Genomic DNA, 11,320 nt, shown 5'->3' on the forward strand with positions numbered 1-11,320 from the left:
CCCTTTGCACTCCCCCCAGGAATTTGTTCCGCTGTCCTTCACCCTGCGGAGGTGAACTCACGGCGGACCCTCTGCAGCAGGGCTGCTGAAGTGCAGCCCTGCTGCACTTAAGTGCACTTAAGTGCATCTTGCTGTTTGCATTGATTTTGAGCGTTAATGCGCTCTGTGCTGGAGACACACGGGACTAACGCTCTGTTTTCCTCTCCCCTTGGCAGGAATTTCTATTACATCACCATCCTGCGTGACCCTGTGTCCCGATACCTGAGCGAGTGGCGCCACGTCCAGCGAGGAGCGACATGGAAGGCGTCCCTGCACGTCTGCGACGGCCGGTCGCCGACCACCGAGGAGCTGCCCAGCTGCTACACAGGGGACGACTGGTCGGGCTGTTCCCTGCAGGAGTTCATGGATTGCCCCTACAACCTGGCCAACAACCGCCAGGTCCGCATGCTCTCCGACCTCAGCCTGGTGGGATGCTACAACCTGTCGGTCATGCCCGAGGAGCAGAGAAATAAGGTTCTGCTGGACAGCGCCAAGGAGAACCTGAAGCGGATGGCCTTCTTTGGCCTGACCGAGTTCCAGCGCAAGACTCAGTATCTCTTCGAGAAGACCTTCAACATGAACTTCATCTCGCCGTTCACGCAGTACAATAGCACAAGGGCCTCCAGTGTGGAGATAGACAAGCAGACTCAGCAGCGCATCGAGGCCCTCAATTTTTTAGACGTGGAATTGTACGATTATGCAAAAGACCTGTTTTTGCAGCGGTACCAGTACATGCGGCAGAAGGAGCACCAGGAGGCGCGGCGGAAACGCCAGGAGCAGCGGAAGATCCTGCGGGCGAAGCAGGCGCACCTGAGGGAGCAGGGGGAGAACAGCTCCAGCACTGACTACACAGGGAACGTGGAGCGGTGGCGGCGATAGGGCGGGGCCCTGCCAGGCGCAGAAAAGTAGCAGAGCCCGACCCGACCTGCAAACCGGAGATGACAAGTGATGCTTCTCAAGGGTCTGAAGCAAAAAGAGGTCAAAATGTTGCCTTTGCAGTTGCCTTTGCAGTAAATGTTGTACTGTACGTGAAACACTTAATCTTAGCGTGTAATTAAATTGTCCTTTTTAGGTTTGTTGGATTATTTATGAAATACAGGAGCCGTCTTGACTCATCGGAAGTGTTTGCTTGGACATTTATTTAAAAGAAGTGAAAGAAAAAAAAAATCTTTAAATTAGTTAGGAGTACAAAACGGGATGCTGGAAAATGTTTATGATGCTCGGCTGAAATCTATCTGGGGAGCAAACTCATTTCCTAATAACGAGCATTTAGCATACTCTCACAATACAATAGATGAACAAAACCTTTTCCCTTTGATTTTATCCTAATTTTATTTCAATAATGTGTTTTCAAGGGCACCAACTGCTTATGATATTTACCAAGTTAATGAGTGGATGACAAAAGGAACAATAAAGATCTAGAAAAATTATCGACTAGTTTTATGTATAATATTGGCTTTTAAAATGAATAGAAGTAATTTCTCTAGTTCTATAAATACTTAAAATTTTAAACTTTTTCTACCTACTGCTGTTTAGAGTTTTAAGCTTGATCTATCTCATATTAAAAAAAAAATTTAAAAATACATACGTACTTCTCTGAACTTAATGCCAACATTATAGACACTGTTTCTGGATTTTTTCAGGGCAGTATGATTTTAACCATTCTGGAAAAGTTACAGCACACTCTCACGTTTGTTTCGTAAAGCCTTCTCCAAATTATAATCCTGTGACAGTGTCTCATTTTAAGTCTTTCTTAGCCATTAGAATACATAATGCTGAATTTATCATTCCTTAATAATTGGTAATATAAACTAGATGAAATTATGTTGCCGATATTTATGTAGTGTCTTTAAAAAGTCATAAAACTCTCTAATCCCAGCAATATTATAAAGAGAATTGCTCAATGGAAGTAGATTTACACTTGAATTAGGATTTACTTCCAGTAAATCTTTGCTACACCAGATAAGAACAGGGCTTATTTTTTTTCCTATGCTCTTGAGCCCTTCATAGCGATGACAGATGAGGACTGAAAATTACGGAAGCCAGTTTTTCCATAGCCATAGTTACACAGGAGGAGAGGGATATGTGGTGCATGGGGTGCAGCAGCTTGCTCCTGAGCAGGCTTTGCTGGGGCTCGGGGTGCAGAGCCAGAGCTGGAGCAGGATCACTTGCAGCCCTCCAGCCTCCCCCAGGTCCACAGGGAGAGCAAACGGGGCACGTGGTGTGAGGGGCTCCTATAAAACTCTATGCAAAAAAATATAAACCTCTGCAAGGCTTGGGCCAGACATTCAGCAAGTTCAGAACATTTGTCCTGCAGTGCTCCTGAGCTTGGCACTGAGCAGAGACACCCGGGAAGGGCCCTCTGTGGCCCCAGGGACATGATGCTTACAAGGCTCACTTGCACTCTTGCCTTTCACCTGTAATACTCTATACAACATGAAGGCAGGGGGGCAGAAAATGAGGCAGAAGGCTTTAAACACATCTTACAGCTCCACGCCTAAGTTACCTGGAAGAGGTTTTACATCTGATGTTGTGTGGCAGCCTGGGGGCAGCAGCCCTGCCAAGGGCAAGGGCAGAGCAAAGCAGCAGCAAACCAATACCCTGCATTAGCAGCTTTGAGAAGAGAATAACTTCATGTACAGCATTTTTTTTTTTAATGAGAATTGCAGTTGCCAATATGATGTCTCAGTTGTATTTTGGCTTTCACTGGGGATAATTCAGTCTTTAAACTGAAAGGCACTGCTGTAAACAGGACCTAACTGTGTTTGAGCTGGAGGCCTGTTGCAGGAGGTGCATCTTGTTTTTATGCTGTGGTGTGCATGGTTTACAGAGACTAGTTGCATTTTCTTTGTGTATACTGTTTATTGTATATAGGGGATATACGAATATAAGAATACCATTTTGTCATAACCATATCAAATTCTACTGATTTCCATCGTAGATGTTGTCTTATTGTGTAGATTTACAGACCAATCCACTGACTTTGATTGTGTCATTTAACAGTAGAACTGATAAATAAAATTTAACTACAGACATCTGATTTTCATGTGATTATTTCTTTTTCTGACAGTGTGCTGAGAGCTGCACAGTTGAGAACGGATGGTAATTCTGACATGAGTGAAATAGCAGTTGACAGCGAGTATGGGAATTTGAAGTCACAGCTTTTCTGAATTGTATTTAAACTACAGCTTTCAAGGGCAAAGTCACTTTGGGCTTTTGTCTGGTTCAGGAGTTACTGCAGAGGTTTCAACTTTTTTTCTGAGCAGTCCTCAGAAAAACAAGCTGTGGTTTCTGGTGATTTTGAATATGATTGTTAGTGGTCTGCAGCATTAAGGAATTCTTTCTCTGTGTGCACATGTATGTGCGTGTATGCATACAATTTATTTTTTATCCTTCATGAGATACCTACGCTCTGGGTTGATTCTGGAGGATGCTGCCTAGCCACTGGCTTCCAGTGCATCCCACTGTATCCCTCCTGCAGACACACACACACACACACACACAAAAAAAAAAAAAAAAAAAAAAAAAAAAAAAAAAAAAAAAAAAAATTGACAGAGACACTTCCCACTGTCCCAGGTTGCTCCAAGTCCTGTTCAGCCTGGCCCTGGACACTTCCAGGCATCCACAGCTTCTCAGAGCAACCTGTGCCAGGGCCTCACCACCCCCACAGAGAGGAATTTATTCCTAGTATCTTATTTATGTCTTCTCTCTTCCAGTTTAAAGCCATTCCTCCTTGTCCTATTGCTCCATGCCCTCGATGCCCTTGTCAAGACTCCCTCTTCAGCTCTACTGGAGCCCCTTTAGGCACTGGAAGGGGCTCTGAGGTCTCCCCAGAGCCTTCTCCAGGCTGGATACCCCCAGCTCTCTCAGTCTGTCTCCAGAGCAGAGGTTCTCTGACCATCTTCTTAGCCAGAGATGCCACAAAGATGCTTTTTGACAGTTTGGATGGAGGCATTTTTTTCTTGGTCGGCATAAAGGATCCACAGGTTTGCCAGGCTTGCAGCAGGACAGTTGACATGAAAAGGTGCCCATGGGAGACTTTGCCCTGACCTATTGGAACTCTCCTGTGAGGACAGAGCTGCCCTTCTCCTGTGAGTACCTGCAGGGGCATCTTACCTCTGTCAGGCTTTTTGAGCTCTGGGGAGCAGGGAGTGGAGGGGTCTGCCAGCAGATCTGCATTTGGCTGCCTTTAGTAGACAGGTCTGTTAGTGCACTGAGAGCTGCTGCAGGAGCTGCTAATGGGATAGAGGTCATGCGAGATGCTTCCCTGCAGCTAAAAATGCACCCAGCAGTGAAGTCTGGTGTCAGTCCAATTGGGGTTGCCTTTTGAGGGGAGTCATCTGACAGCTGAGAAAACTCTTACAGCAGGAGAGGAAGGGTGGAGGAGTGGGGGGTGTGTTTGGACAGACAAATTTCAGAAGCTAAGGAGCTACAGCAGTGAGTCCAGTAGCTCTCAAACCCTCTGGTGGGTTTTAAAAGGCCTGGAGACACATTAAGAAAACTCTTTGGAGCATTGAGATGCCTCTTAAGTTTCCAGGGATGGAAAGGGATGTCAGCACCTCCAGGACTGCCAGCATCCACCTGGCTCAGTCGGTGTGGAGCCCAGGGCTGTTGACGAGATGGAGATGCATAGTGCTAAAATTAATGTTAAAGAGAAAGTCTTGGTTCCTTTAGCCCATAAAAAATTGGAAAGCTGGTGACTCCGAGACCTGTGTGGCCTTGCAAAGGGCTGTATTTGGGTCTAGGGACTAAAGCTTTCTTAAAGGGTACCTGGTATGTAAAGGCTGTTGACGTGAACTGCTCAGGTGATTTTTGTCAATGACCTTTGCATCCTCTTTATATGACTAATGATCCGTTTCAGTGTGCTGTAATACATTTGCTTCCGATGATATAATTTTTGAGTAAAAATTAACTACTGGGCTTTTTGGTGTAGTTTTTAAAATTCACACGTCATCCAAAATATCAGAGCTGTGGGTAACAACTGACAGATACCAGTGCAATTGCCATTTCAGCTGTTTCTGCTCATGAAAACAGTGAGGAGAAGAAAACCTGATACATCTCCTCTCTTAAATTTGAGCCAGAAATATCAGGTAACTGAGGAAAACTGCCAAGGTAATGCAATCCTTGAGCTGCAGCCCTGAGCTGTTAAGCTGGCCCAGTACTCCCAGGGAGGCACAGAGAGCAGCTCTGGGTGGAGAGGTCATCCTTACAGAGACATCTTCTGCAGGAGAAATATTTTCCAAGCAGGGGATAAATTTAAACCTTTCACTTACTAAAAATATCCCTGTCTCCAAAGCATTTGGGTGGAGCTGGGGATGGTTTGGTTACTGCTGGACCCTGCTGGGGTGGCAGCACCTGGGAGGGGAGAATGGAGAGTCCTTCACAAGTGGGAATGGGGGTGCTGGGATGGGGGTGTGGGATCTCCTGCCTCCAAAGCGGATGGAGCACGGCCAAACCAAGCAGTGACCTGAATGAGGGTGGGCTCCAGGCTCTGGAGGCAACTGGCACCGTGTCCTTCCTGCCCCGCTGGCAGCTGTGGCTCCACGGAGGAGCAGCCTGCACAAACCTTCCTGAGCAAATAGCGCAGCGTCTGAACTCTTACCTATGAAATTCAATTCTGGGTTTCCTAAAGCAATCTCCCTGTTCCACCAGCCTCATCAGGGAAGAGTGTAATTTCATTTAATCCATTTCTTGAGTTGAGAGTGAACCGTGTTGCCATCATGCTAATATCACTGCTCTGCCATCTCTAGAGACGGACTGATGAGTTTGGGCCTGAAATCGAATTTGGCTCCGAGCTTCCAGAGGATCTATCAGCCAAATTACCCGTGGTCTCTACCCAGCAGCTCTGTCACGCAGTTTAGCTCTGTGAGGATACATTTGGCCAGGCAGGAGAGGTTATATTGCTTTTTGTTTGGGGAGCAATGAAATGCTGAAACAATATATATGCAAAACAATCAAAATAGTTATAGTGAGGGCTGAGTGTTCATTTCCAGGACAATACAACTACTGCCTTTTAGTACCCTCAGCTATTTTAATCTATGTATTCCCTCATATGACTGCAAATAAGGCTTTCACTTGATAGGATGTGCACAAGCAGCTGTGGACATAAACCTCCATATAAGCTAGAGAGATTAGTGTCAAATATATGTATTTTCTGAAGGGCATTCATGGACAGAGGGATGCAGATGGGTCCTGGCACAGCACTCACTTGAGCCCTCATTCTGATAGCTGTGTCTCAGCTCCACAGTATCAGTCAGTGGCAGTGGCACAACACTTGTTTTGCCACTGAATAGCAAATTTTCTGATACATGAAGTTTGGGAATTATGAGAAATATTGGTGGGAAACAGATGAGTTTGGGGGATATTTAGACCAAAGGAAAGGTGAGATTTTGGAATAGCTCTATGTTTTGAGATTCTCAGCTCACGCTTCATTTTCCCTCTTTGAAACAACATTCTTTACATTGTAAAGGTAATCTGTAGTGAGCTCAAATAGTTCCTTGATTTCAGGTTAAATGGTTTAGCCTGACTTGGGATAGAAATACTCTAACCTTTTTCTTTCAAAGCATCCTACAAAAGTAAGATGCTGGTTTGGGGCTGGGCTCTGGCTGTAAGGGCTCTCTCTCCCCTTTGCTATCATTCCTTGGTGGTTGATGCAGCAACAGCTCTGTAATGTTCCTAGAATTAGGTGAAGCACGTGGAAAGTGTTCTTTTGTGCCACATAAGCAGGTGATTAGGGGGGTTATGCCTCGTGGGAGTTGTGTGCTTCACAGGGGGAGACTGGGAATTTCCCCTCTGGCCATGGCAAGCTGGGAAGCGTATTAATAGACATCATTACATTAGAATAATTGCTGTGGAATCAGCAAGCATGTACATAATCTTTAATGCCTGGGAAATCTCACACAGTTTCAAAATAATTAAAAGTGGGATTAATCTAGATGCCAGACAACGCCTGCCTAATTGCTAATGAATAAAGCTGTCTGAATGGCTGCAGCACCCTCAGCAGCATCAGTCTTTGAAGTCGAACCGCCGCTGATGGGTGACAGGGCAGGAGCCCGGCCCAGTCCTTGTCCCTGTCCCCACAGGCTGTGACGGTCTGGATGTCGATGAGAGCCACCACATCCAGATCAACCCCGGGTGCCACAGCCTGATGCCCAGTGCGCCCCATGGCTGTGCTCCCCGAAGGTGTTTGCAGACACCAGCCACAGATTTACAGTCATTACTGGGATTTTTGTGTTCTCTGAAGAACTGACACACCTGGAGTAACTCCCACTGCTGGACTGAAGGCCAGTGTAAGGAAATCCCCCTCCTTCAGTTCCCAGTGCTGGGGGTTTAGTGATGATGTGGGATAACCTCTGCTGCTGCTGGGAAGTGCATTTACTGCTGCTGCCTTTGCCCCATTTGTTGTAATCTTCTGAGTTTTTTTCAGGGGCATTTGTTTATTTCAATTCAATAGAAAAATCACAGGGTTAGCCCCTCAGATCAGAGGGGCTGATTGCTGGGGTGGACAGAGGAATGCAGTGAGCAGGTCTGGGTGTATTGCTTATTTATATATATAAAAGTTATGGGTGCTACCTGGGAGTAATGAGTTGTGAATAAAAAGTAGTGATATGCTGAATTTTTAAAATACATAAAAACATATCATTACAGTACAAATGTATGGGAATAATGAGGAGGGAGTCACAGAATGGATTCCCTCAGGTCCTGTGCTCCAGTGTCTGGGTTTGCACATGGAGGACTCACACCTGGGGGTGGCCTGGGTGGTGCCAGGGTACCACCGTTGTTGGCAGACAGCTAAGCCAAGAGGTGACACATGGGCAGCTATTGCCAAGAGGAATGGTGGAGAGCTCTTCCCCTAGCCAAGGAGCCTGGAATGTGACCATCGTTCTGGAAATCACTAAAGATTTGTGAGCTGTGAGCGGGCTAATCCGCTCCTCAGTGAGAGAGGTTCATGACCTCGCATCTGGGACTGCTCAGGGAGGGTGAGTGGGGGCACAGGGAAGGACAGGCAGTGTCCATGGTGAGTCTTTGTCACAGCCCCGTGCCCTTCTGCCCCGCCATACCATGGGTACCACCCAGCTACATCCATACTGGATGCCCCAGTCCAGCTGTGCCAGATCCTGCCCAGGGAGCCCACATGCACCAGACTCTGCCAAAATATTGCTGAGTCTGCTGGGGCTCATTTGATGTGCCAGGGAGGCACTGCCAGCACCACACCAGTCAGAGGGGGAACAGTTGGCAGCAGGAGCTGTCCCAAACAGTCCCTTCCATCTTTGTCCCCAAGTTCTGTCGTGGAGAGAACACAAATTATAATCAAGGACGTCCTGCCTTCCTCTGGTGCCCTTTGGAGCTCATTCCACACCGTGGCTGCCTGGCCATCCATGCCCGTGGTGTGTGGGTGGCTCTGCAGGGTCGCTGTGGTGCTGCTGACTCACACATGATGCCACTTCCCTTCACCAGCTGGTCACACCATTGCAATGCTGCCTTTTTTTGTTTTGTTTTTTAAATTCACTTTTCATGGCCTTGATGAGAAAATGCTGCATCGGCGTCAGTGTGTGCAAAGTGCTGCCTGCAGAATTCCAAGCCCGTTCCAGGGCCTTTCGGGATGTTGCTGCCAGTCTGGAAGGAGTCGTGCTGGCTCCTTGTCAAACATCACATTGATTTTAAAATTACCCTGATGGCTCTTTAAGGCAGTGCACTTCTTGTGGCCTTCTGCATTTGTCATAGCTGATCTCTCTCTTTCCTGTGGAAGGGCAGAGGGGTGGCATTATCTGGTTTGGCTGCATAGATTTTCTGGGAGTGGCAGGCCAGATTTCAGACGGCGAGGAGAAGAACAGAACTGAAATGTCGGACTCTCCATTTTTTTCCCAGTGGTGCTCAGCTGCTGAGCAGGATGGAACTCACAGAAAACACTCTGTCGGCAGAGTTTTCCTTCTATGACACCTGGGTGGTGGATAAGACAAGAGTGCTTGGGCTGGAGATTTGTTAAGCACAGACCATGAGCTGTGATAGAGGGAGAATGGGGTCCACACACTCCTGCCTCCTTCTTCTTTGCTGAATCTGGCAGCCCATGCCCTAAATCCTCACCCATCTGACTTGTCTGCTTTTCTGTCACTTCTGTGCAAAAGTGAAGGCCAAACCAAAGGTTGCAGAGGCAATGCTAGAAATTAAGATATAGAGGTGAGTCATTCTTCACCTTCTGCAGGCTGCAGAACAGCCCTTCCATGAGGGTAAATACAATCTCTGTATCTGTGCACTCAGCTGTTAATCCTGTACATAAAGTACAATGTTTGTCAGATTACTGAATCATTGCTGTCAGTAGAACAAGCAGCCCAAACAGGCTGCCAAAGCAAGAGATGAACAAAATTGTTAATTTTGTTTCTGGTTCATGAACAAATTTCTGAGCGAGGGTGATTAACTGCTGGAACAGGCCACTGAGGGGAGCAGAGGATACTCCAGTTCCTGCTGTCTCCAGATGAAGGCTGGCTGCTGCTCTGTGAGGGACGCTTTTGCCAGATAAAGTTGCACTCCGTGCAAGTGCAACCTCCCATTTTGGAGGGAGCTCACCAAGTGCAGAGGCCAAGTGGAGACAATCTGATCATCTCAGCCACCCTTAACACTTGTGACACTCTCTTAGAAAAGGTCCAGCTGCTGTGTGGGTTCTAAATATTCATGGGTCAGTTCATCCTGTCACCTTAAAGAAATATTGCAGCTGGCATCGGTCTCTGGGGCAAGGGTGCTGTCCCCTGTGCCTGTGGAGATGGTGCAATAGCTGCAGGCTTCTGTCCCCTGCAGGATGCTGTACAGGGGCCATTACCTGCAGCCCTACAGCCTTCCCTGGAAGGGAACTCGGGCATGGAGAGGTGCAGCACTTTGCTTTTGGGAGTGGGAGGGAGGCTGCCCTGAGGGTGACAGCCTGCCAAAGCTGCCTTCCATCAGTCAGCTGCATAACAGAACTCTCCTGCTTTGCAGCCTCTTGATCCTTTTATATATTGCTGGTGTGCAGCAGGCCTTGATAGAGGCCAATGGTCCTCATCTGACCCTGGCACTGCTCATCTTCCTCACAGACCTCATGTTGGGGTTTGGATGCATCCCCTGCAACTGCATGCAGCACCGTAGGTCTGGTCCTGGGAAATTGTTCTGATCAGTCCTCAGAGCTGATTAATAATTAAGCAATGATGCACCTTGGATTTGCTTGACCAGTGTTGGGGTGTGGCACATTTCTTTTTATTTGTCTAATGGTCAGCCTGGCTCTTCAGGGGATGGCTCAGCACCCAGGAAAGCCAAGATGCAGTTGGGATAGGAGGGAACTTACAGAGCACATCTCAAGATTGGCTTTCTTGTGAGACCTCAGAGAAGAGCCCATTTCTCAGGCCCCCAAAGCCAAGGATGCTTCTTGCCATAGGCTGTTGTGTGAGGAACACTGTTGCTGATCATGGGGCTCAGTATTTGATGTTCCCACCTGCCAAGCAGCAGAGATGCCTGGACATCACAACCCAGCCTGATCTTGGCCGTCATCCAGTGCCAGGGTCTCTGCCCTTGGGGCAAAGTTCTCCCCTCCCTGGACATATCTGAGCTCCAGGGGGAACACAGGCATTTTATTGAAAGGATTTCTATGTGTTGGCCAAGTTCTGCTTGGTATTCAGAAGTGGAAGAAAGTAGGAGCCCTAATATTTACATCTGCACTGATTTAGGCTTTAATTTAGGCAATATAATGCAATTTTTCTCTGGACTTTAATAGCTTTTTCTATTATTTTGCTCCACAGCTACTTGGAAATGTGAGCTCCTTTACTACGTGACTACTTAGACCAATAAAGGAGCTGTTTACTTAACACAGTTTGCACGCAGCCTCCTGTGAGCCTGCTGGTGGAGGCTGCCTTTGTCCATGGCTGTGAGTATGAATATGCATAATTAATAAATGTTATTTGCTGGACATTTATTCCTCAGTGTCTCAGCTCTCCTTGACCGAGAAATTCTGTCTCTTTGAGATCTAATGAAAGGTTTAGAGTTTTTAATTTATTTTCTTAGATTAGTCTCAGAAAATAACCCTATTATTCTAATAGGTAGATCAGTCCCTGAGGAAGATATGAATAAATGAAAAGGCAATAGGTGAAAAATAGGCCAGAGCTGCTATTACAGAAGAGTCTCTCTGACCTTTTTAATTTTTGGTTCAGAAACACAGGAAATCAGACTGTGAGCATGCAAAATTCAGCCAGCTGCTCCTGCAGCCCCAGTAGCTGTTTTTCTGTGCAAGAGGGGCAGAATTTCTACTAGAGCAAACGTC

At 46.9% G+C, this 11,320-nt stretch overlaps 1 protein-coding gene across 1 annotated transcript in view; it reads left to right on the top strand.

Annotated features, from left to right (window-relative positions):
- Positions 1-3,079, top strand: part of HS6ST2 (heparan sulfate 6-O-sulfotransferase 2) — a 130,575-nt gene extending 127,496 nt beyond the window's left edge. Inside the window, exon 2 of the mRNA XM_063422528.1 lies at positions 216-3,079. Coding sequence (XP_063278598.1) covers positions 216-918 — 703 coding nt within the window. The 3' untranslated portion in view covers positions 919-3,079. The remainder of the gene's footprint in view (positions 1-215) is intronic.
- Positions 3,080-11,320: the final 8,241 nt, after the last annotated feature.

This window comes from Prinia subflava, chromosome Z, assembly GCF_021018805.1.
Source record: "Prinia subflava isolate CZ2003 ecotype Zambia chromosome Z, Cam_Psub_1.2, whole genome shotgun sequence".
In the NCBI taxonomy this organism is placed as follows: domain Eukaryota; kingdom Metazoa; phylum Chordata; class Aves; order Passeriformes; family Cisticolidae; genus Prinia; species Prinia subflava.